Source organism: Mustelus asterias, chromosome 15 (assembly GCF_964213995.1).
Source record: "Mustelus asterias chromosome 15, sMusAst1.hap1.1, whole genome shotgun sequence".
In the NCBI taxonomy this organism is placed as follows: domain Eukaryota; kingdom Metazoa; phylum Chordata; class Chondrichthyes; order Carcharhiniformes; family Triakidae; genus Mustelus; species Mustelus asterias.
In genome coordinates, this window is record NC_135815.1 from 34,602,831 (window position 1) to 34,630,125 (window position 27,295).

Below are 27,295 nucleotides of genomic sequence, written 5' to 3' on the forward strand. Positions count from 1 at the left end.
CTGTAACAACCCTATTTAAACAGATCCCAGGGAGGGTCAGTCTAGATGTACAGACATTGATGCCAAATTTATGCCGTTGTGGATTTGGCATTGAATCTGTGCTACAACAACATTTGCAAAGAGCCGAGAACAGGGAGGGAAAAGAAAACTAGATGAGAGAACAAAAAGCAATGTAGAATTGTTGATAATTGTTTTACTGTAGCCTCTGAAGAATGTTTGAAATTGAGTTTTATCAATGTATGAAAGGGGAAGGCTTAAATTTATTTGGGTTTGGCTGACTGCCCTTTATTTAAACTTGGTTCCTGAACTTGGAGCTACAGACTATCACTACTTTATTGTTTTACCTTTGTAGACTAGATGAACGTTTAGCAGCGTAAGTGAACTTTACAGTATGTTCCTTTTAACAGGAGGATTGTCACATTCAATATTTTCCTCAAAATCTTCCCATCCATTTCTGGAACAAAAAGATGGACATTTACCTATCATTCATTCAGATCAAATTAGAATAAGGAAACGCAGCCTCTGCTCCACACACCAAGATTAAAATTTGTATCAGAATTATATATGTAGCTTTAAAAGTCAGAAGTGCAGTTTAAGGACAGATGAACATAATAAGTAAAGCCATTAATAATAGAAAACTGAAATTAAGACAGAAAATACTCAGCTGGCCAGTTAACAGTGGAAGAGAAAGCCACGTCACTGTTCTGGGTGGAATACTTCATCTGAATTCAGTGCTAACTCACCTTCAGTCTTGCTGCAAACTCAGCGACTGCACATGTCTAGACATTGATTTTTGTCATAGAGTTTATTTGAAAAATGTTAAGCATTTTGACAAAATAATACTTAATACATCTTTTTTGAAAGATATTTAGAGATAATTGCTGCAAGAGGGAAGTTTGGAATTTGATGGTGTACTGTAAAAATGCGCCGGATTGTAACATAAAAGAATCATTTGGACGTTTAGGGGTAAGTACAGTAGAAGTGCTTGTACAATCTTTCATAACCTGCTGTAGCTTTGCCTATTATTTCACATCAACAGACGTATTAAGTATGATCCTGTTATTTGTTTCATTGGTACTTCACAGTACAAACAACATAATTACACCCACCTTTCTTATGGCAAATATTTAGTTATGTGTCTGTGTTTCTACTTTTTTTTTACTGCATCTAGGAAAATACAGTATTTACTGTTTTTAGGAAAGCATTTTACAATAATGTCTTATCCTTGACAGCTAACTGAAATTAATGACTGGTACCGGAATCTTCCAAGGTCCATTCATTGTGTTCCTGTAATGTAGCAGAATATTTCACTCTGCTGTAGCTTTATAATTGTGTCATTGAAGTTTGTGCGTTCCACTATTTAGCAAATTCCAAATTCCATACCATTAAGCTTTGTCCCTGTGTGGCCAGGTCCTTTGTGTTGTCAGTTTCTTTTTGGCTGTTATCAATGCTGAGATGGTGGGTGGAATCTTACGATATTTTATCAGAGTGTCAGTTTCAATGAGAAAACCAGCGTGTAGCTCTCCAGCTGCACACCTGAGTTTTCTCTCCAGATTTTCTGGAACTCTGTGCACAGAGTTTCTGCTGTCACTCTGGCAGGGCGGGGCCTGATAGAGCCGGCAACACTGGCTCCACAGAGGTCTGGACACCATCTTGAAAGGGCATCGCTGATCTGCGCTTGAAATAAACTCTCCTCCATTCCTTCAAGGACATGGGGTTTTCCCTCTTGCGCTCTCCCCCCCCCCCCCCCCCCCCCCCCGTGCAAAGAATCGGGGCAAATTCACCACACATCACACATGCACAGGGGAAACAGCCCCACCCTCCCCACCCACACAGGCACCAGACTGCCCCCCCCCCCCCCCCCCCAAGGTCCCCCACACACACACATAAGGGAATCCCTCCCAATGCAGCCTCCAAGAGGGCCCATCCCTGACAGTCCCTAGTCAGGGTGACATTGGTATTTGCTACCAAATAAACCTGTTGGACTTTAACCTGGTGTTGTGAGACTTCTTACTGTGCTTACCCCAGTCCAACGCCGGCATCTCCACATCGGGAGCACTTCAGCAGTCACGGGCATTCAGCCTCTGATCTTCAGGTAAGCGTTCTCCAAGGCGGCCTTCATGACACACGACAGCGCAGAGTCGCTGAGCAGAAACTGATAGCCAAGTTCCGCACACATGAGGACGGCCTAAACCGGGATGTTGGATTTATGTCACATTATCAGTAACCCCCACAGCTTGCCTCCTGGACTCGCAGGCTGTCCTGTCTGGAGACAATACACATCTGTTTAACCTGTGCTTAATGCTCCCTCCACCCACATTGTCTGTATCTTTAAGATCTGGCTGGCTGTAGGGATTCGCATTCTAATCAGTATTCTGTTACTTGATTTTGTGTCTCTGTGCCCTGTTTGAGAGCAGATTTCCACTCCATCTGACGAAGGAGCAGCGCTCCGAAAGCTAATGGTGTTTGCTACCAAATAAACCTGTTGGACTTTAACCTGGTGTTGTTAAAACTCTTACAGGGTGACATTGCCAGGGGGGCAGTACCAGGTCACTGCTTGGGCAAGTCCCTCTCTCCTTGGGGGCTATACTGACCTTGGCACCCCTGGCGGGTTCCCGTCGACTACTTCAAGTTTTTAAATACCTGTTGTAAACTTTGACATTACATCACGTCGGCGAAGAATTAATATTCAATTAGCGGGGGGGCGGAGGAACATATTGCAGTGAAGCCCTTTAACTGTATTTAACTTGATTACAATTTATTGAAATGAGGACAGGGACCTCGCTAGGTCACCGGCAAGGGATGTGGAAAATTGGAAACAAAGATCTTGCTGGCGAGAATCTGGTTTTCTGACTCTCGCAAGATTTTGGGCCCGGGTCACTGTTTATGCTGACAGCTATCGCAAGGTCAAAATCATGTCCCGGTGTCTCCACACCTGGACATAACAGCCATTGAGCTCTTGTGATTTTCAGCGAATGCCACAGCACAGAATGCTATTTTTATTTTATACTGAAGTTTATTCATTTATTAGTCACACATAAGGCTTACATTAACATTGCTGTGAAAATTTACTGTGAAATTCCCCTGGCCGCCACAGTCCGGTGCCTGTTCGGGTCAATGCACCTAACCAGCACGTCTTTCAGACTGTGGGAGGAAACCGGAGCACCGGGAGGAAACCCACGTAGACACAGAGAGAACGTGCTAACTCCACACAGGCAGTGACCCAAGCCGGGAATCGAACCCGAGTCCCTGGCGCTGTGAGGCAGCAGTGCTGATCACTGTGTCACCATATTTGTGATGCCAATCAATATGTAATGGTGATTTAACACCGGTGTTGCCATCTTGGAGCCCAGCACTCCAGGCTGTTCCTACAATGGTATAAGTTGTTGGTGCTTTCTAGAGTTTTAAAAAAGTTACTAAAGTTTACAGGGAGAGGTGTGACGAGGACTGAATGTCCTATCGCAAAGGCTTTTGAGCAAACAAGACATGCGTGCAATAACAGGTATTCCCCTTGGAATACAGCATGAATAGGAGAATGAGTAGAGGCCACATAGAGTAGGGGCAATCTCCTAATTTTTTTTTCTGTATTCATTCGTGCTGGCTGGCCAGCATTCATTGCCCATCCCTAGTTACCTGAGGGCAGTCGAGAGTCAACCATATATATCTGGAGTCACGTGTAGGCCAGATCGGGTAAGGACAGCAGATTTCCTTCCCTAAAGTACATTAGTGAGCCAGATGGGTTTTTCCGACAATCGGCAACCGTTTCATGGTCATCAGTAGATTCTTAATTCCAGATATTTTAAATTGAATTCAAATTCCGGCATCTGCCATGGCAGGATTCGAACCCGGGTCCCCAGAACATAAACTGAGTTTCTGGATTAATAATCTGCCAATAATACCACTCAGGTGTGTTTTTTAAGAATTTTCACTACTCAGTAAACGACTTGTGACTCCTGAACTCTTTGTTGGGGACTGTGACCTTTGATCAAACCATCCACACGTTCTAACCACCCACTGTACAAAGATTTTTGTTTAACCTGTCCTTTAATTCTTTATGGTATTACATTTACATCTTTCTCACTTCTTAACATCCTGCTAAGCACTGGTAACAGTTCCTCTATATTTATCTGATCTTAAACTCTTTGTAATCTTGCATGTTGCTATTTTCTGACTGCTAACTTACTTATTTTTGTTTAAACGTGCTTAAGTTTTTCTTTTCACAATTGTAGTGGCTGATACCATCCAAGGAAATCTAAGCTGTATCTTTTCCATTGCTCTTAAACTATTTCTGTAATGAATGCCTAAAACCGTAAATAATACTCTAACTGTGGTCTAACTATAATCTCACAAAGCTTATCATTGGTTTTTTATGCACCATTTCTTTTCTGTTTCCTTTTGTAAAGCATATCTACTTGTGCTGCTACTTTTAGTAATCTGTGTGACTGCACCACACTTCCTCTGCTCCCCTAACCCACTTAAGATCTTACTTTTAAGGTGTATTCCATGTTCTTGCTTCCAGAATGTGTAACTTCACAATTTCCTACATTGAACTGTATCTACTGCCCATTTGTTTATCTTGCCTGTGTATATGCATCTTTCTGTTAGTTTTATATAGTTCTCACCATAATTCACCATGCAACCTCCGTTTGGTGCCATGATCACATTTTGACTTTGTTTCCAGGAATGTTTATGTGTACATTAAAAAATAAATGCCAGTCCCCCACAGGCCCTTGTGAAACACTGCACATCACTTCAGTCAAGACCAAGAAACTTTCTTTTGCTCATTTTGTGCTTTCTCTCCTCCAACCATGCTTGACGTCCGTGGTGGGGAAGTTGTTGGAGAAGATTCTTAGAGATAGGATGTATGCGCATTTAGAAAGGAATAAACTCATTAACGATAGTCAACATGGTTTTGTGAGAGGGAGGTCATGCCTCACTAACCTGGTGGTGTTTTTTGAAGAAGTGACCAAAATGGTTGACGAAGGAAGGGCCGTGGATGTTGTCTATATGGACTTTAGTAAAGCGTTTGACAAAGTCCCTCATGGTAGGCTAGTGAAAAAGGTTGGATCCCATGGGATAAAGGGGGAGGTGGCTAGATGGGTGGAGAACTGGCTTGGTCATAGAAGACAGAGGGTGGTAGTGGAAGGGTCTTTTTCCGGCTGGAGGCCTGTGACTAGTGGTGTACCGCAGGGCTCTGTATTGGGACCTCTGCTGTTTGTGATTTATATAAATGATCTGGAAGAAGGAGTAACTGGGGTGATCAGTAAGTTTGCGGACGACGCAAAACTGGCAGGACTTGCAGATAGTGAGGAACATTGTCAGAGGCTACAGAAGGATATAGATAGGCTGGAAATTTGGGCAAGGAAATGGCAGATGAAGTTCAATCCTGATAAATGCGAAGTGATGCATTTTGGTGGGAATAATGTAGGGAGGAGCTACACGATAAATGGAAGAACCATAAAGGGTGTAGAGACGCAGAGGGACCTGGGTGTGCAAGTCCACAGATCTTTGAAGGTGACGTCACAGGTGGAGAAGGTGGTGAAGAAGGCATATGGCATGCTTGCCTTTATAGGACGGGGCATAGAGTATAAGAGTTGGGGTCTGATGTTGCAGATGTATAGAATGTTGGTTCGGCCGCATTTGGAATACTGCGTCCAGTTCTGGTCGCCACACTACCAGAAGGACGTGGAGGCTTTGGAGAGAGTACAGAGGAGGTTTACCAGGATGTTGCCTGGTATGGAGGGGCTTGGTTATGAGGAGAGATTGGGGAAACTGGGGTTGTTCTCCTTGGAAAGACGGAGGATGAGGGGAGACTTAATAGAGGTGTATAAAATTATGAAAGGCATAGATAGGGTGAACGGTGGGAAGCTTTTCCCCGGGTCGGTGGTGACGTTCACGAGGGGTCATAGGTTCAAGGTAAAGGGGGGGAGGTTTAACACAGATATCAGAAGGATATATTTCACACAGAGGGTCGTGGGGGCCTGGAATGTGTTGCCGGGCAAGGTGGTGGAGGCGGACACACTGGGAACGTTTAAGACTTATCTAGACAGCTATATGAACGGAGTGGGAATGAAGGGATACAAAAGAGTGGTCTAGTTTGGACCAGGGAGCGGCGCGGGCTAATTGTTCCTTGTTTCTCGTTTCAAGGCTTCATTCTATGATCATCTTGCTGGTGCCAGTACAGAGCGAGACTGCGGATAGTTGGGAACCTGTCTCGGGGGCAGGGAATTCATATGGTGTTCGTGGAAGTGGAAATGACTAGGGTTGGGAAGCATTTTCCGATCAGGGCCATTGTGATCTCCTGGACTCGTTTCGATCGCCTCAGGGGGTCGGAGAGGAATTTCCCAGAATTTTTTTCCCCATATTGGCCCTGGGGTTTTTCACTCTGGGTTTTCGCCTCTCCCTGGAGATCACATGGTCTGGAATGGGGGGGGTGGGGGTGAGTTAATAGGTTGTAATGAACAAAGCATCGTAGCTGTGAGGGACAGCTCGGTGGATAGGATATTGGTATGTAGATGGGCTGGAAAATTGGGCGGGGATCCTGGATTCAGGATTCAATCCTGGACCGGGGAGCGGCGCGGGCTTGGAGGGCCGAAGGGCCTGTTCCTGTGCTGTATTGTTCTTTGTTCAACCATGGCTCTATCAATTCTAGCTGCATTCCCCTTCATTCCATGTGGTATTATTTTTGTCATAAATCTATTCGGTGTTTAATGTTCAAATGCCCAAACGATTTTAATGCTGCACTCTCACTTGTGTCTGAAAATTGCTAACATTTCTGCTCGCTGGCTGAAATTCTGCTCCGATCTCACCTTTGTACTAAATCATTTAGCACTGGTGTTATGCTGTGATCCTCAACATAGAAATGTCAAAAATATAGTTCACGATCCATTAGTGCGAACCATTATCAGATGAAGCAAAAGTATCTGGAAGCAATTATCTCATTTTGTTCTTTCCCTTTGCCCCAGATTCAAAGTAACTGCTGCTAATGTGAAGAAATTAACATCTTAGAAAAATTACAAACGGTGGTTTTTTCTGCCCAAGAACTTTCTACCAGCTGCCCTGTCAGATTTTCCCCATTGATATGAAATTCATTGCAGAAGAATGCCAATTAGCAACCCTAAATGCTTGTGTTTGATGGTGTCTTCCTCCACACCCATGACCTCGCAGAGTTGTGAATGGGCAGCGTAACATTTAGATAGCTGCTAAAATGCACTGGTTGTGTCTATTGTAGGAACAGAATACACAATGGGGAACATCCAAATATCCAGTTGATTTCACACACAACTCAGTCTCTTAGAGCCATAGAGGTTTACAGCATGGAAACAGGCCCTTCGGCCCAACTTGTCCATGCCACCCAGTTTTTACCACTAAGCTGACATTGCCCGCATTTGGCACATATCCCTCTATACCCATCTTACCCATGTAACTGTCTAAATGCTTTTTAAAATACAAAGTTGTACCCGCCTCTACTACTGTCTCTGGCAGCTCGTTCCAGACACTCCCCACTCTCTGTGTGAAAACATTGCCCCTTTGGACCCTTTTGTATCTTTCCCCCCCTCACCTTAAACCTATGCCCTTTAGTTTTAGACTCCCCTGGCTTTGGGAAAAGGTGTTGTCTATCTACCATATCTAGGTGACCTCTATAAGATCACCCCTAACCCTCACGCCCTCCAGGGAAATAAGTTCCAGTCGATCCAGACTCTCCTTGTAACTCAAACCATCAATCCCGGTGGCATCCTAGTAAATCTTTTCTGCACTCTTTCTAGTTTAATATTATCCTTTCTATTATAGGGTGACCAGAACTGTACACAGTATTCCAAGTGTGGCCTTACTACAACTTCAACAAGACTTCCCAACCCTTGTATTCAATGTTCTGACCAATGAAACCAAGCATGCCGAATATCTTCTTCATCACTCTGTCCACCTGTAACTCCACTTTCAAGGAGCTATGAACCTGTGCCCCTAGATCTCTTTGTTCTATGACTCGCCCCAACGCCCTACCATTAATTAGGTCCTGCCCTGATTCGATCTACCAAAATGCATCATCTCACATTTCTCTAAATTAAACTCCATCTGTCATTCTTTGGCCCACTGTTTTTGAAATATATCATAAAGTTTGTCACTTTGCTATTGTATCTAAAAACATTCGCGATGAAAAGGGCAGAGCTAAGGAATGCACTGAGTTAACACAATACCTGTCCATTTCACATGCCAAGGTTTTGGTACAATTCACTATGCTAAGTGTTAGGGACCAGATCAGAAACTCCAAGGTATATTATGAAGTTAGCTTAAACCCCAGTTTTGTTGGATTTTGGCATTAGTGCGAGCCTAAGGTGTTTTGCTCCAGGTGTGATTCTATTAACTCACTAGGAAGCTTTTATTTAAAACAACCTTTATTTAAGAACACAGTTAAAATATAACAAAAAGAATTAGCATAACTTTCATCTATTGGGATCATATATCAGAAAACTGTGCTTTGGGAGCCAGTTATTTTTCATCCAAGATTGGAACATTTATCTCAGAATTGTTCACATTCAGACCACAAGAAAATGGAAGAATTCACCCTGATTCAGTAGGCAGTATTCATCTCAGGTAGGGGGCTAAGGCAAACTATTGAAACAGAGCATAGCAGCTTAATTTAGTGCAGGCTCTTTGTACCTTGGATGTATTTGTTACTGATATTAGGTATTGAAAATGAAAAGGGTATCATTCGCTTGCACTGACATCTCTCTTCCTAATTCATATAAAATGCTTCCCAAGTCAAATGTCTATGACTTAATGGTAATATTTTTTCTCTATCATTTTAGGATCACCTTAAAAAATGCCAGTTTGAAACTGTACCATGCATAAATGGCTGTGATGCTATCTTACAAAGAAAAGACTTAACTGGTCATTTGCAAACAGTGTGTGAATATAGAGAAGAAGCCTGCCAGTATTGCAAAGTGAAACTGATCTTTAAAAACATTAAGGTAACACAATATTCAAAGGTGAATCAGTTATTTTGTTGGCCAGGCTATGAGTGTGTCACAGGGCTGGGTTTTACAGGGTACTTTGGTCCCTGAGTGTCTAGTAGAAGAGTTGGTGGTGAGCCTGCCCACCTTGGTGTAATAGAAACATAGAAAACTACAGCACAAAACAGGCCCTTCGGCCCCACAAGTTGTGCCGAACATATCCCTACGTTTTAGGCCGACCTATAACCCTCCATCCTATTAAGTCCCATGTACTCATCCAGGAGTCTCTTAAAAAACCCTATTGAGTTTGCCTCCACCACCACTGACGGCAGCCGATTCCACTCGCCCACCACCCTCTGTGTGAAAAACTTCCCCCTAACATTTCCCCTGTATGTACCCCCCAGCACCTTAAACCTGTGTCCTCTCGTAGCAGCCATTTCCACCCTGGGAAAAAGCCTCTGAGAGTCCACCCGATCTATGCCTCTCAACATCTTATATACCTCTATTAGGTATGTATTACAGGAGTGATGGACATTGCTGGGTCTATAGGCAGTTCCAATTAGAAGGAACTCGGATGTAGAGATAAGTCTGGGCTGTCACCGGGGTCAGGCTGGCAGGCCCGTGGGGTTGGGGGGTGAGATAAGTCCCTTAACTGGTTAGGTGGCAGGCAGGTCGGGCACTAGATTTTATGAATATCCTGCCTTCAAACTAGCTGGCGGGGTAGGGGGGAAGCATCAAATCCAGCCCATTATTTTGTCCCATGGAGGATAAAATTAATACTTATTTCCCTGGCTGACCAGCTGTCTGGGCTTGTTTTCACATGCTCCTCCTGATATCTAGTACCTATCCAAGAATGTAAAGTATTTTGGGATGTCCTGACATTGTGAAAAGTGCTATATATATTTAAGATTTTCCTTTAGCATCACGCATTGATAGGTTACTCAGCCATCAAACATGAGCCCAATAATGTGTTCAACAAAGCTTTCCAGAAGTGTTACTGGATGAAATGGAAAAGAGGAAAGCCTCCGCAATATTTTGTTGCTGTCAGCTAAATTAGTACAATCAAGGGATCAACCCTAGGACTTTCATAGTCCGCATAGTTTAACACTACAAAGGAAATTAGGATGGAAAGTAGAGGCAGAACAGGGTGAGGGAGGAGATGAGAAGAGAGGTCCAATTTTGGGAGTGTGTACCAAAGATTAATTAGATTGGTGCTTCATACCTGATTAGGTTTCCCTCTGTAGTTTGCCTATAGGCAATTTTCACAGAAAGTGCACAATGGGTACAGTCAATGGTCACAAAGTTCAACAGATTTTCCTTAAATGAATCCTTAGGGGGCATGGTGATTATGGCTTATGGAAGATTATTCCAGTTCTTAATTGTTCTTGACATAACGAGCATTTCCTTCACTGTAGTTGAAGAGTGATGGAAGTCCCCTTTCATAAATGCAAGCAATTTGGATGCCTTGAAGGCTGCTTGTTGACTTTGTCCATTCCACTTTACATTATTTTGAATGCGGATTCCTCAATAATGACAATCTTTAGTAACACCAAGAGGGGAATCTTGCCTTGTACAGCTTGGTACTGATGTTCTTCTAGTATGGCTGATTCACATGATGTTGCATCTCTTTATGTTGACTTTCATACCCATATATTGTCCCATTTGATGAGATTGTTCCAGTCTTCCAGAAGGCTAAACACATCCGTTGCTTCAGTACTGGCTCCATAGACTCAGCAGTCATCTGCAAAGAGTCTGATGCAGCATTTTCTATTTGAACTTGGACAACAAAGGATGGAGCTAATCGCATGATGAAATCCAATCAATAATGAGGAAGTATAGTCAATGCACATGATCACTTCAGATAGCTGTAATTTGTTGATACGGAGTTTTATATTTTTGTTTTTCAAGGAGCATGAAGACATTGCATGTCCAAAATATCCTATTCAATGTACATACAATTGTGGGGAACGTTTCTTAAGAAGTGAGGTGAGCAATACTTAGGTGACAAAAATAGTATGTTTGAATAAAGATGAATTAAGTGAATATCAGTAATATTTTTGTTTTGATTTTATTACCATATTTTTCAGTCTGTCTCAGTCTACCTCACCAAAATGCACCAAATACAGTTCCTGTAAACTCCCTTGCAACAGAAACTCCAATAAGACCATAAAACGTAGAAGCAGAAGTAGACCATTCAGCCTATCAGGTCTGCTCCACCATTCAATGAGATCATGACTGATTTAATGTGATAATCCTCAACTCCATTTGCCCGTCTTGTCCCTATACCTCTTACTGATTAAATGTTTGTCTATCTCAGCCTTGAAAAAATATTTAACAACCCAAGCCTCTACAGCCTTTTGCAGCAAAGAATTCCACAGATTCACTATCCTCTGAGAGAAGATATTCCTCATCATCTCTGTTTTAAATGGGTGACCCCTTACTCTGAGAATATGCCCTCTGGTCCTACACTCTCCCATAAGAGGAAACAATCTCTCAGCATCTATCCTGTCAAGCCTCCTGAGAATCCAATATGTCTCAATAAGATCACCTCTCATACTTATAAACTCAAGTGAATACAGGCCAAATTTACTTAACCACTCCTGATAAGAAAATCTTTCCAAACCTTCTCTGTACTGCCGCCAATGTCAGTATATCTTTCCTTAGATAAGGGGACCAGAACTGTTCACAGTACTCCAGGTGTAGTCTAACACATGTCTTGTATAGTTTTAGTAAGACTTCCCTATTTTAATACTCCATTCCCTTTGAAATAAAGGCCAACGTTCCATTTTCCTGCCATATTATCTGCTAAACTTGCATGCTAGCTTTTGGTGATTTATGCACGGAGACCCCCAAATCCCTCTATGCTGCAGCTTTCTGCAGTCTTTCTCTATTTAAATAATAGTCAGCTCTTTTATTCTTCCTCTCAAAGTGCGTAACTTCAAACTTTCCTATATTCCATATGCTAAGTCTTTGCTCATTCACTTAACCTGTCTATATCCATCTGTAGTCAATAACATGACTTAGATGAGTTTTCTACTCTGGAATATTATAGATTATGAATTCTTAATTAGTTTTTCAAATTTCGCTCAAATTATAAAACAAGTCTTATAACACTGTGTAACCTATTCAGTTAAAGATTGAACAAAAAATGAGTTTGACATAAATTATGATCTCTTCGATATCCTTTTTTCAAAGTCTTGAATATAACACATACTTCCTCCATATGTCACATTGTATTCTGTCACACTTTAGTAATCACATCCTTTGCATCACCATCAGCAATATGATGGAAGACCTGTTAGCAATATATCAGAAATCGTGCATGAAGCATGCACTTCCTGTGTCACACTTATTTCTTCTAACATTTCATTTTATTGCTATTATTAATGTATGATTTTCTCTAAGGTTTCACTTGTCTTGCACTGTGGTTTAGTCTTGAATGACTTCTCCTAGTTGAGCCTCAAATCTAGATGGCACTAATCTATTGATTACACTTACCTGCGGTTGACTTGGTTCCCTCTGCCATTATTTTCAGGTCAGTTGGACGGTCCCCATGCCCATGTAACTCTGGCCATCTCCCTTCTCATCTAACCATTCCCTCTGCTGCAGTCTCCCACTCTCATCGCTACTGCTGTCTGCTCAGTGCTAGCTACCACAACACTTGCTTAGCAATAACCTGCTCACTGCTGCTCAGTTTGGGTTTCACCAGGGTCACTCAGATCCTGACCTCATTACAGCCTTGGATCAAACATGGACAAAAGAGCTTAATTCCAGAAGTAAGGTGACACTGCCCTTGACATCAAGACAGCATTTGATCAAATGTGGCATCAAGGAGCCCTAGCAAAACTGGAGTTAATGGGAATTCGGGGAGAACTTCACCACTGGTAGGCCAAAGGTGATTGGAGGTCAATCATCTCCGCTCAAGGACAGCACTGCAGGAGTTCATCAGAGTAGAGTCCCAGGTCCAACCATCTTCAGCTGCTTTATAAATGACCTGCCTTCCATCATAAGGTCAGAACAGGGGATGTTTGCTGATGACTGCACAATGTTCAGCACAATGCACGACTCCTCAAATACTGAAGCAGTCTATGTCCAAATGCAGCAAGATCTGGACAGTATCTAGGTTTGGGCTGACAAGTGGCAAATAACAATCTCACCACAAGTACCAGGCAATGGCTATTTCTAATAATGAAGAATTTGCCATCATCCCTTAACATTGAATAGCATTACCATTGCTGAATCCTTCATTATCAACATTCTGGGGGTCACCATTGGCCAGAAACTAAACTGGACTAGTCATTTAAATACTAGAAATGGCAGAGGTTAGGAATCCTGCAGCGAGTAACTCACTTCCTGACTCCCCAAAGCCTGTCCACCATCTATGAGGCACAAGTCAGGAGCGTGATGGAATATTCCCCACTTGCCTGAATGAGTGCAGCTCCAACAACGCTCAAGAAACTCAACATCATCCAGACCAAGGCAGACCGCTTGATTGCTACCCCTTCAACAAACACCCACTCCCTCCACCACTAATAAACAGCGGCAGCCGCATGCAACATCTACATGATGCACAATAGGAACTCACCTTCTGATCCCATGACTGCTACCATCCAGAAGGACAAGGGCAGCAGACACATGGAACACCACCACCATCCCCTCTAAGTCACTCACAATCCTGACTTGGAAATATATCGCCGCTGTCGCCAGGCCAAAATCCTGTAACTCCCTCCCTAACAGCATTGTGGGTGTACCTATGTCACAGGGACTATAGTAGTTCAAGAAGGCAGCTCACCACCACCTTCTATTGCCGCTGCCTTCCATCTTAAGCCTGCAGCTATGGCTGCATTAGTACCCTTCATTCTTGGAGCAGACCCCTGGCAGGGATTTGGCTTGTGTCAGGGAAATGCTGAGGCCATGGAAATGATCTGACCCCAGTAACACGGATGGGTTCCGGTCAGGTGGAGTGTGAATTCTGCCTGTCTAATGTTGGCTGTGGAGGTAGAAGAATGTTATGCCTGATATGTACTAGAAGTAGAAATAGATGGAATACAAACACTCAGAAGTAAACATTCTCCAGTGATGTTCTTACAGTGATGACCTATATTTCTGTGCTTTTCCATGGGTACTAGGCACTCTTTATGTTAGTATGGACAAGATATGCAGGAACCAATTGTAGTAACGTTTCACCTCCCTGGTTGAGAATGACTAAATCTGCACAGACCAAGGATTAAACTTTTCTGCTTTTTATTGCTAAGTACCACAACACACAGTATTTATCCAGTGACCCATCTGACATCTTTCCTAATTCTCTTTCAAACTGTCTTCCTCTTTCATTCAGACTGGTAGACCTATTGTTGAGCTCACTAATAGTTGTGCTTGTAACTGAAAGGGATGGATTGTAATTCTAAGCCAATATCATTTGATGAGTATTTCCTGTGTAAAACATTTGGGTGTGCCTCAGCACTTTGCTGTTGAATCACCTCACTGATGAGAATCTCGGCAAATGGTATTCAATTGTTAAACTGCTGCTTTCACCAAAGCATGAAAGAGAGTTCAGAGTTGTATTTTGAAACATCAGCACAATTCTTAAGTAGCATTAGCCATGCTCCAGTATTGAATTGTCCAGTATGAATGTGAAACGTTTCCCTTCCATCTGTACGTCAAATGTTTTATTAGTAAACTTTAGGACTAAGTGCTTACAATTTCTAGCACTCAGACTAACCCTAACCCTTCCACCTAATACGAGTCCGACAATGCTAATAATTTTTTTAAATCCTTAAATTGTTTAGTAACTCCCATTCTGTGACTAGTGGTGTTCCGCAGGGCTCTGTATTGGGACCTCTGCTGTTTGTGATTTATATAAACAATCTGGAAGAAGGTGTAACTGGGGTGATCAGTAAGTTTGCGGGCGACACGAAAATGGCAGGACTTGCAGATAGTGAGGAACATTGTCAGAAGCTACAGAAGGATGTAGATAGGCTGGAAATTTGGGCAAAGAAATGGCAGATGGAGTTCAATCCAGATAAATGTGAAGTGATGCATTTTGGTAGAACTAATGTAGGGGGGAGCTATACGATAAATGGCAGAACCATAAAGGGTGCAGATACACAGAGGGACCTGGGTGTGCAAGTCCACAGATCCTTGAAGGTGACGTCACAGGTGGAGAAGGTGGTGAAGAAGGCATAAGGCATGCTTGCCTTTATAGGACGGGGCATAGAGTATAAAAGTTGGGGTCTGATGTTGCGGTTGTATAGAACGTTGGTTCGGCCGCATTTGGAATACTGCGCCCAGTTCTGGTCGCCACACTACCAGAAGGACGTGGAGGCTTTAGAGAGAGTGCAGAGGAGGTTTACCAGGATGCTGCCTGGTATGGAAGGGCTTAGTTATGAGGAGAGATTGAGTAAACTGGGGTTGTTCTCACTGGAAAGACGGAGGATGAGGGGTGACCTAATAGAGGTGTATAAAATTATGAAAGGCATAGATAGGGTGAACGGTGGGAAGCTTTTTCCCAGGTCGGTGGTGACATTCACGAGGGGTCATAGGTTCAAGGTGAGGTGGGGGAGGTTTAACACGGATATCAGAAAGACGTATTTTACACAGAGGGTGGTGGGGGCCTGGAATGCACTGCCGGGCAAGGTGGTGGAGGCGGACACACTGGGAACGTTTAAGACTTATCTAGATAGCCACATGAACGGAGTAGGAATGGAGGGATACAAAAGAATGGTCTAGTTTGGACCAGGGAGCGGCGTGGGCTTGGAGGGCCGAAGGGCCTGTTCTTGTGCTGTTTTGTTCTTTGTTCATTCCAAGATCATCTCCATGGAACATTGTGTTAAAGTTAATTTATTAGTCACAAATAACACTGCAATGAAGTTACTGTGAAATTCCCCTAGTCGCCACAGTCCGGCATCTGTTCGGGTCAATGCACTTAACCAGCACGTCTTTCAGAATGTGGGAGGAAACCGGAGCACCCGGAAGAAACCCACGCAGACACGGGGAGAACGTGCAAACTCAGACAGTGACCCAAGCCAGGAATCAAACCTGGGTTCCTAGCGCTGTGAAGCGGCAGTGCCAACCACTGTGCTACTGTGCCGCCCCATGTTGTTTGGTTTCTGAAGAATGGGTGTGCTAATTTGCTGCAGCAATCTTAACTCTCGTTGACAATTGTTGAATTGTGTTTCACATAGCCAGACATGTATATCGTGAACATGTGTGGAGAAGGCAACATAATATACAGAAATAGCCAAATCAGTAGATAGAAGCATTCTTAGAAAATGACCCAGGTTTTGAGGATAAATACCTAGAGATGCTAATAATGCAGCTGTTGTGAAGAGATTTACATCACTTTCTGTGGCACACAGGAAGTTCTGGTCCTATTTTTCTTCACAGTTCATTTCGGTTCTGCTCACTGCTTCTAGCTAGTTCTGCAATAAGCAATGACAACTTCAGAAGTTAAACAAACTATAGAGGTTGGTTTTAACAAAAGTGTTTCGCCTACTGTTTAATTTTGATTTGAAGAAAATAAAATAATTGTAGAAAGAACCATGCATTACACTGGAGGAAAGTGCTACAAGGATGATTAACACTGCTGCATTCAACTTTATTTAGGAACAAAAACAACATTCAAATGTTGAATGTATTTTTTATAGTTTTGATTTCAATATAGGAAACACTACAGCAGGGTTTAGCTCCCAGGAAAAATTACAGTATTAATTCTAATGATGGAAACCTGTGGTATGATGTATATTTTGCTCAGTAGTATGATAATGAGAAGTCCTTCATTAATATTATGGGGAGGCAATGGCCTAGTGGTATTATTGCTAGCCTATTAATCCAGAAACTCAGCTAATGATCTGGGGACCCGGGTTTGAATCCCGCCACAGCAGAGGGCGGAATTTGAATTCAATTTTTTTAAAATCTGGAATTAAGAATCTACTGATGACCATGAAACCATTGTCAATTGTTGGAAAAACCCATTTGGTTAACTAATGTCCTTTAGGGAAGGAAATCTGCTGTCCTTACCTGGTCTGATCTACATGTGACTCCAGAGCCACAGCAATGTGGTTGACTCTCAACTGCCCTTCAAGGGCAACTAGGGATGGGCAATAAATACTGGCCAGCCAGCAAAGCCCATGTCCCACGAATGAATAAAAAAAAATTAACCACCATGACTTGATACTAACCTCCAAATACACTTCCAAGGCCAACAATCCGACAGCAACAACTTTGTCAAACAGCTGAGGGACTGTGTGCTGCAGAATATTTAGGTTCGGTCCTTTCCTTTCTGGAGCCTAGCCATAAGACCATAAGACATAGGAGCAGAATTAGGCCACTCGGCCCATCGTGTCTGCTCCGCCATTCAATCATGGCTGATTTTTTTCTCATCCCCATCCTCCTGCCTTTTCCCCATAACCCCTGATCCCCTTATCAATCAAGGACCTATCTATCTCTGTCTTAAAGACACTCAATGACCTGGCCTCCACAGCCTTCTGCGGCAGAGTTCCACAGTTCACCACTCTCTGACTGAAGAAATTCCTCGTCATCTCTGTTTTAAAGGATCTTCCCTTTAGTCTGAAGTTGTGCCCTCCGGTTCTAGTTTTTCCTACTAGTGGAAACATCCTCTCCACGTCCACACTATCCAGGCCTCACAGTAAGTTTCAATAAGATCCCCCCTCATCCTTCTAAACTCCGAGTACTGATGAAATGATAGTTAGCAGACTTTTGATTAAATGGATCTATGTAAGATATGTTCATGGAGAATTGCATTGCACTGAACTGGCTATTGCGGTATGTTGGAAATAAATCCCTGAGTCTCAGAATGGCTGCTTTGAGAAATAGGCCTCGGGAACTAGAAGGTCAAGAAATAGTCTCTTCAAATTGGGATTAAGTGAGTATGAAGGGAGGTTTTCTCTAATCCATCTTAACTTGCTGTAACTTAGCAAGGGTGTTTCAAAATGAAACAAGCAACAGTAAAGTGTTCCTGGACTTCTGCTATCTTAATGGCCACAAAATGAAACCAAAGAAGACTTTTATTTCCTCTAAATGGGAAGGGCTCTGTCACGCATCCATAGTTAATTAATCAAGGAGCTTCCAATGACATATTCAGATAGTCACAACTGTTCATCATCTATTACACTGAGCTGGTGTTTCAAATTAATTGTGGTTTCTTTGTAGTTTGGCACACATCTGACAAAATGTCCAGAAACTGAAGTGGAATGTAGCTACAAAAAATATGGTTGCCCTGTCAAGGTAAGTAAGGATATTCATTGGCAAATAACACAAATTTAGAATTTGAAATTCTAAACTGTGCGTAACTTTGGCATTACTTTTACAGGAAAAGCGGAGGATGGTAAAGGAACATGAACATTCTTATTTAAATGAACATTTGTTGCTCGTTGTTACAAACAATACTAAATTAGAGGAACAGGTAATACTTTCTGAAAATTACTTTCATATTATTTCCCACCAATTCCACTAGATGCCAGTGACTTTTGATACTGTTGCAATCTGCCCTGCCTTTGCACCGAGAATCCCTCCCCAATCCTTCCAGACTTTAGGGAAGGAGCATGTGTGAAGGAGTGTTAGGTATGAGGATATTTTGATTTGATTTATTATTGTCACATGTATTAGTATACAGTGAAAAGTATTGTTTCTTGCACGCTATACAGGCAAAGCATACCGTTCATAGAGAAGAAACCGAGAGAGTGCAGAATGTAGTGCTCCAGTCATAGCTAGGGTGTAGAGAAAGATCAACTTAATGCGTGATAGGTCCATTCAAATGTCTGATGGCAGCAGGGAAGAAGCTGTTCTTGGGTCAGTTGGTACATGACCTCAGAGTTTTGTATCTTTTTCCCGACGGAAGAAGGTGGAAGAGAGAATGTCCGGGGTGCGTGGGGTCCTTAATTATGCTGGCTGCTTTGCCGAAGCAGCGCGAAGTGTAGACAGAGTCAATGGATGAGAGGCTGGTTTGCATGATGGACTGGGCTTCATTCATGACCCTTTGTAATTTCTTGCGGTCTTGATACTGTGATCTTCGATGGTTTTTGCCCCACCACTGACCATGACCTGAGCAATGGCCACTTCAATGATGGCAAGCACCCATCACCTCTCCCCTGCCTGCTAGTTCGCTTTGCCTCCCGTTGCACTCCACCTTTTACTGCAAGAAGTGTCAGTGAGTCAATCTGCTTGGGTGATGTGGCTTTCAGTGGAATAGTTGTGTAGTTTGCGAGATGAGGGTGTGAGGCTTGCAACAGTGCTAAGTGTTTGTTGGTAAGTTGAAGCTATGAATGTTAGGTAAGATCTCTCCGATCACTACAAATTGTTAGTAGGTAAGTGGTGCATTGAGCAGAGTCTGAAATAGTGGTCTGTTTGGTGGGAAATGGCATTAATTTACTGACCTTCAACACTCATGGGAGGTCATTGAATTTTATGCGGAACTGCATTCAGGTACTTGGGCTTGACCAGGAGGCACAGTGGTTAGCACTGCTGCCTCACAGTGCCAGGTACCCGGGTTCAATTCCAGCCTCGGGTGACTGTCTGTGTGGAGTTTGCACATTCTCCCCGTGTCTGCGTGGGTTTCCTCCAGGTGCTCCAGGTTCCTCCCACAGTCCAAAGATGTGCAGGTTAGGTTGATTGGCCATGCTAAATTGCCCCTAGTGTCAGGGGGATTAGCAGGGTAAATATGTGGAGTTACGGGAATAACGCCTGGGTGGGATTGTGGTCGGTGCAGACTCGATGGGCCGAATAGACTCCTTCTGCGCTCTGGGATTCTATGACTGCTGGCTTTGACCCATACAGCTATATAGTCCTACTGTCTTCTAAGCATTTTTCAGGAGGTCCTTCTGGTTCCCAGCGGATATAAAACCGCTCTCCTGCTTTGCATCCTACTCACCAAGGCCCAGAGTGCATCATCTGAGAACTTTGGAACACACTTTTTCCCATGTTTTGCCATCATTTGGTCTATTTCCATGTCAGAGTTACCTGTACATGAACCTTCAGCAACTGCTCCAGCCACAATGTACTTCTCTCCTTTCGAGGAGCAGACTGACTTTAATTATTGGAGGCGAGCTTCAAGTTAGCCCCTCACGATGCTTTGCCCCGTACTGGGGCATATTGCCATTCAACATCGAATTTGATGCTGGCTGCACACTGCAATTATGGTAATAAGCAGGCAGTACAAAGTTGGCCTTTAAACTACATCACATTGGGTGCATGGTAATCGCATGTTGTGAGCCCCCAGCTTTGCAGGTTATTTAGCTCTCAAGCTATTTACAAAGGTGCTTTTGAAAGAAAGAGCCTTTATTAGCATAACATCCTTCATGTCTTAGAAGGTAAAGCTGATTATTTACATTTGGAGTGTAGTTACTGTTGCAATGAAGGCAAATGTGGTAACCAATTTGCACTCTGTAATGTAAGATATTTATCCTTAAGATAATATTGTTACCTTGAGGCATGTTGAATGTGTTATTTTTATCTGTCTCATGTAACCCATCAGTTGAACAGTATTTGAAGAATTGCTAAATCCGAGGACGTATTTGTTATGTATGTGGTTGCATTTCTGCTGGTATAACGTCACGTGTTCTGTAGTGACGTAAGCAGAGGATTTCATCAGCTTTTGGGGTTCTTCCATCTCGGACCTGGAACAAGCAACATCTAAATAGACCCGCATTGTATTTAATTGAAACCCACACGTATGGCACCTCATTGCTTTTCTCTTTGTGGTAACTCCAGGTTGATATGTAGCAGTTTCCCCGTGATGTCATCAACTAATGTCATTCTCAAAGATCACGCTTGATTTGGTACTTTTCCGGATGGATAGGGAGGGCCACCGTTCATTTCGGACAACTTATAGAATCATTCCACAATGAGATATTGTTAATTGGTTGAAGAAAATACAGGGGAATGCCCACATAGGGTGGTTATGATTTTATTAGGGTCAGATTGCACGCCCTGCACATAAGATTAAGATTGAATCATAGGCAAACATACAGGGTAAAAGTTCAACTAATCTTACCCCATTCACATGCATGTTTCCGCAGAGCAGAAAACAGTTGTTGCTTAATTATGCACTTGGTCCATTTGCAGTATTTTTCTGTTATCGTTAAGTTTTATTCAGACTGCTTTCCTTTCATTCTTAATCCTAGATTTTAGATCTGAAAAAAACTTTACATGAAAGAAATCAAGCCATCACACAACTAGAACAACAAATCAGCAAACTTGACATTGAGATTAAACAATTAAGTGGACACGTTTCCAAAAACGATGATGAAGTTGCAAAAACACAGGTAGGAAATTTCTCTGATGTGATGTATTCTCATAGGATCACCATTCGGCCTGAGGTGACAGACATGGTTAAAAGGAAGTCTCTCTCTGATCTGATCATTTGTGACTGATGGGGTCACAGATTGAGTGGTTTAAATGTGGGATTGATTGTCTTCCCACTCTTATGACCAGAGTAGATACATGAGGACCACTAATTTGTGAAACATAAAATTTTGCAAGGATTCCTGGTTTAAATCATACCCCCTTCTTAATGTTGAAAGTGCTAATTTCAATAGTTCAAATAAAGCTTTGAAAATGAAGGAAAAGGGCGTACAAAACCTGAAAACCATATATTTTCTTGTCTTTCACACCGAGGATTTAAGATGGGTAATCCATTTAAGGCTCTTGTACTCTAACAGTAATTCATTATACAAATGCAAGTGCTTAATTAAACTTGCTCTGATTGTGTCAAGGTCACTAAACCTTTGGTATAAGTAGCCTCATGTTATACCTACATGGGGGGTGACAGATCCCATCAGGATCTCCTGCTAGCAAAGAAAAAGATTAAAAATCACTTCTCTGCTTGTAATCCTCCTCCTCCTTCAGATACCATGCCTTAAGAGGGCGTTGGTGACCATGGACTTCCATTGGATTGGCCCATGATTGTGCAGTAGCAAATCTATCTGACAAGGGTATGTTTATTCTTGATTTGTCCGGGGTATGGAATATAACCTCTAACAGTTCATGGGCACATACTTCCCCAATACCCTGGATGACATTGGCTGATGATTTTACGGCCTATAATGGAACATATTTCATATGTGGCACTAAAGCATACTCGTGGCTTCCTACCAATTGGATAGGATCCTGTTATCTGGGATATGTCGTACCCTATATGCACCAATTACCCTCCCTTCAGCATCACCCCTCGCGAGCCAAAGGGACCATTAGCGGAACCGAACGGTTCTTTATGATGGCCTTTCCACTATATGGAATGGACAGGGCAGCCAACTAACTGATTCTTATGGCCTCAGCATTGGAACAACTGGCAAACGTAACAGCAGCAGAAGCCAGGGCAACTGGACAGGCACTGGCCAAGGTCTCGGCTGAGCTGGTGGCTGTCCGGACCGTGGCATTACAAAACTGACTGGCTTTGGATTATCTGTTAGCCTCACAGGGAGGAATGTGCGCCGTTGTAGGTCAGGAATGCTGTACTTATATCCCAGATGCCTCTGAAAATATCACCAATGTGGCCGACCATATTAAGAGACAGGCTGATCAAATTCAAGAGATTGGCCGTGAATTTCATGATTATGACCCACTGGATTGGTTAGGATGGCTGGGTCACGGATTATTTGATTGGATCTTTAAGGCCTTCATGTTATTACTACTACTGCTACTGGGGATAGGATTGCTTGGTTGCTTGTGTAAATGCATTGTTAATCGGGTCTTGGATATACCTATTTAATTAGTTGTCATGATATGACAAAAGGAGGGAATGTGAAGTTGTATGAACTAAGCAATAGCATGATGGGAAAATTGGTCAACTCTCTGGTACAATGTAAGAATGCTGACCAAGCTATTTCAAAATGCCAGACCCCTGTAAGACCTGATAAGGCTGACTCTGTATAACTTAAGACATGAATAAGCCCAGAGGAGGTCAGGCTATTCCACTGACCTTTGTAAGGCCTGATAAGTTTAACTCCTCATAAACCATGACTGTATGACCAAGACAGGATAAGGTCAGGGATGAAGGAGTCACAGACCTGTTACATCAAAGGACAAGATAAGGGTATGAATGATGAGACAACGAGTTCTAGGAGGTCAGAAGGTTGTGCCATGGTTAAGGACATTGCTTATGATTGTATTACTGATCGAATTCCTGAATATGCTCTGGTCACGCAAACTGATAATGATTATGTATAAATACTGAACTGATTCTTTGTGTAAGCGCGGACTTGTGGAAGAATCAGCAGTTGTACCAACTGCTCTCTGACCTCAAGTTTCAGCCATATACTGCATGCAGTCTTTCGTAAATAAAGACAAAGTTATTTAGTCAAAAGGAATTTTGTTGAGTCTTTCTATCACAGTCAAGAAGCAGGAAAGTTTCCACTTCAATACCATCTTGGTCCATTTTTGTTTTAATTATTATTTTTAAAATATATTGTTGCATTAAAACAGAAAACACTGGCTGGACATGCTGACAAAATAATAAGCATTGAGCAGCAATCACAGCAACTTTGCAGAAGATTAGATCAAGAAGGAAAAAACGAAATCTCAGAACTGAAGGAAATCATTAATGTATTGAAGGAAAAAGTGGAACGTACTGAAAATAACATTGCATCACTAGGTCTGTATTACATTCAACTTTTTGCTCTTTTCATTAATAGCTGCTTTTATTTTAAAGGTATTTTTCTTCATTTAATGTAAATTTGACACTGTTTTCTCAGTTTTAAGGGTAATATTCTACTGAACTGCTCAAAATTCACCAGTTTGGCTGTGGAGATTGATCATACCCACAATGCACTGAGGCAGACCATAATGACGCAGAAACGTGTTTCACACAAATTGTTCATTTTTAGGCTCTCTCCAAATAACAGTTATAAAGTGTAAAATTTGGAAACAGTGGGTGATTTGAGAGAGAAAAAACTAATTGTAAAAGGTATATTTCTCTACTAACATTTATAGCTCCAAAGCAATTTAGTAGAATATGTTTCCTCTTCAACATAAAGTTTACATACTACTCTATACTGATGCATTTCCTCGTGGTAAACTCAACTACTTAAATTGAGCTTTAATGTGTCAAATTTAGTAGATTCAAATAACATGTACGTTGTCTGGCATCCCTTGACTGCTGTGAACTTCTGTACCTAGAAAATAAGGTTATTGAAAAGCCCAGATTTTAATGTGCTTTAATGAATGTGGAAGAAACAGACCCTTGGTCCTGTTCTGCCATTGGGAAGGCAGTGGCATGGTGGTATTGTTGTTGGACCAGTAATCCAGAGACCCAGGGTAATGCTCTGGGGACCCCGGGTTTGAATCCCACCGTGGCAGCTGGTGGAATTTGAATTCAATAAAAACCTGGAATTTAAAAAATAAACCTAATGATGAATCTGGTTCACTAATGTATTTTAGAGAAGGCAATCCTTACCTGGTCGGGCCTACATGTGACACCAGATCCACAGCAATGTGGTTGATTCTCAAAATGCCCTCAGAGATGGGCAATAAAGGCTCAGGGTGGCATAGTGGTTAGCACTGCTGCCTCACAGCACCAGGGATCTGGGTTCAATTCCCGGCTTGGGTCACTGTCAGTGTGGAGTTTGCACTTTCTCCCTATGTCTGCGTGGGTTTTCTCCGGGTGCTCTGGTTTCCTCCCACAGTCCAAAAAACGTGCTGGTTAGGTGCATAGGCCATGCTAAATTCTCCCTCAGTGTACCCGAACAGGCACCGGAGCGTGGTGACTAGGGGATTTTTACAGTAACTTCATTACAGTGTTAATGTAAGCCTACTTGTGACACTAATAAATAAACTAAATGCTAGCTCAGTCAGCAATGCCCACATCCCATGAACAAATAAAAAATATTAGATTGTGACTAATCTGTATTTTAACTGAATTTACCCACCTTTGTTCCATGTCCCTTGATACTCTTATATAACAAAAATCTCTGTCTTGAAAATTTCAGCATCCACAGTCATTCGGAAAAGAAAGATTTGTGTGAAAGGAAATTTCCTGATTTTACTCCGGAATGCCCTATTTCTAAATTTAAGATTGGACCCTCTAGTTCTGGACCCTTTCATCAGTGAAAATAGTTTATCTCTGTTTACCCTTTCAAATCCTTAATCATTTTAAATACATTGATTCGGAGTCTCTCACTCCTGCTGATTCCTCACGCTAACACGTCTGCCGACTCTCACCTGAGGAAGGAGCAACACTCAGAAAGCCAGTGCTGCCAAATAAACCTGTTGGACTTTAACCTGGTGTTGTGAGACTTCTTACTGTGCTTACCCCAGTCCAACGCCGGCATCTCCACATCATGACTCTCACGTCTGCCAACTCTCTAACTCCCGCTAATACTTACTCCCGGTCCTGTGGCTCTCTTTGTCGTGCTGGCTTGCAAATGCAGCAACTATTTGCATTACAAAATGGTCGATAATATTATCATATAATCTGAATCAGCTGTAACAGCTTGCCTTGCTGTATAGCATCATGTCATACAGTGCCATGTAATGGTTTCTAATTATATGTATTATTACAGCTCTTAATAGTTTGAAATTTGGGAACACTTTAAGTCACTCACCATTGGATTATATTTTTTTCTTTAGTCACTTTTGAGCCCTGCCTGAAGCAACATGAACTATTGCTAAGTGCTCATAAGAAACTTCTGGAAAAGAATAATGAAAGATTCCAAGTTTTAGAAGCTACTGGCTACAATGGCAAACTGATTTGGAAAATCTGCAATTACAGAATGAGAAAGCAGGAAGCAGCAGCGGGAAGCACTCCTTCGCTTTTTAGCCAGTCCTTTTACACTAGTCGCTGTGGATATAAGTTATGTGCCAGAGCATACTTGAATGGGGATGGAACAGGCAAAGGGACGCACTTATCCTTGTTTTTTGTGGTTATGAAGGGTGATTATGATTCTCTGTTGTCGTGGCCGTTCAAGCAAAAGGTCAGCCTCATACTGCTTGACCAGGGTCCAAAGAAGAATCATGTTGTTGAGCTCTTTAAGGCTGATGCCAACAGCACAAGTTTTCGAAGACCAGTTTCTGAAATGAATATTGCATCTGGATGTCCAAAGTTTATGTCTCATACTGTACTTGAAAGTGGCAAAACTGCAACATTTATCAAAGATGATACATTATTCATCAAAGTAATTGTAGATTTATCTGATCTTGAAGATCTATAAAAGGATCGTCAAAAGAATTTTAACTATTTATGTGAGAAATTTGCACACAGATTAAAGGAATGAATCTACATTGTTCAATATTGAGAAATGATCAGTGATTACTATCAGAGGTATATATTTGTATTTTTGTGAATATTTCTATTTTTATATTAAACACAATACCTCATTCATATAAAGACTTGTTTTTGAATAGAAGTCATGATCTTGTTAGTGTGACAGTGGCGGAGTGATTAGCACTGCTGCCTCACAGCACCATTGGGTCTCAAACTCACCAAGGTGCCTCAAACTCTTACTGTGTTTACCCCAGTCCAACGCCGGCATCTCCACATCTTCAATTCCAGCATCAGGTCACTGTGTGGAGTTTGCACTTTCTCCCCGTGGGTTTCCTCCGGGTGCTCTGGTTTCATCCCACAGTCCAAAGATGTGCGGGTTAGGTTGATTGGCCATGTTAAATTGACCCTAGTGTCAGGGGATTAGCTGGTTAAATATGTGGGATTATGGGAATAGGGCGTGCATGGGATTGTGGTCGGTGTAGACTCGATGGGCCGAATGGCCTCCTTCTGTACTGTAGGGATTCTATGATTCTATGGATTCTATGATTTTTAGTAACAGTTTGCTCTGTGGAGCCCTGAGCTACACAATGGAAGCCAGAAGCCTTCTGAGTGGGCTGTGTGACACTTCTGGCCACTCCCAGTGTGACCCACACAGTGGGAATGGTGCTCATGCAGTCATGCCCTCTACATGCCAGAGGCTTCCCAACTCACCAGATCGTCAAAGTTTACAAAGTTTCATCATGCGGGTCTACTCATCATATCGGCTTGTCACTCACCAAACAGGAGGGTCACACCACCTGCGCTATTTAAAGGGCTAACCATCCACTTGCAGGTGAAGTAAGTTAGTCTGAGGTCTGCCATTGCACAGTTTGTGGTGATACTGTGAAGCGTTTTTGGAGATGGTGTGGTATGTTGCTGGCTCTGGCAGGAATTGTTGCTGCCTCCTCACAAGCTGGACAGAGGATTAAGTGGCCTGCCCATTCTAAATCAGCAAGTGCAATATCACAGGAACATAGAGAGGATGCCGTTGAAGAAGGGAAGCTCTATTCAAAGGAGGAGGAGAAGGCAGGGAAGAGGCAACCAGACGCCTTTGCTCTAGAAGCAAACTGTGAGCACCTACATAGTCTCT

The 27,295-nt window shown here is 42.5% G+C and overlaps 1 protein-coding gene across 6 annotated transcripts in view; it reads left to right on the forward strand.

The window, feature by feature from the left end:
• Nucleotides 1-26,284, forward strand: part of LOC144504456 (TNF receptor-associated factor 5-like) — a 52,647-nt gene extending 26,363 nt beyond the window's left edge. For 2 of the 6 annotated variants that reach the window (XM_078229738.1, XM_078229739.1), the window contains 8 exons: nt 865-966; nt 8,808-8,969; nt 10,860-10,937; nt 18,123-18,197; nt 18,283-18,375; nt 21,092-21,232; nt 23,391-23,559; nt 25,533-26,284. In XM_078229738.1, coding sequence (XP_078085864.1) covers nt 865-966; nt 8,808-8,969; nt 10,860-10,937; nt 18,123-18,197; nt 18,283-18,375; nt 21,092-21,232; nt 23,391-23,559; nt 25,533-26,113 — 1,401 coding nt within the window. In that variant the 3' untranslated portion in view covers nt 26,114-26,284. The remainder of the gene's footprint in view (nt 1-864; nt 967-8,807; nt 8,970-10,859; nt 10,938-18,122; nt 18,198-18,282; nt 18,376-21,091; nt 21,233-23,390; nt 23,560-25,532) is intronic. The other 4 variants (XM_078229742.1, XM_078229743.1, XM_078229744.1 and 1 more) reach the window with 3 other exon arrangements.
• The last annotated feature ends 1,011 nt before the right edge of the window (nt 26,285-27,295 follow it).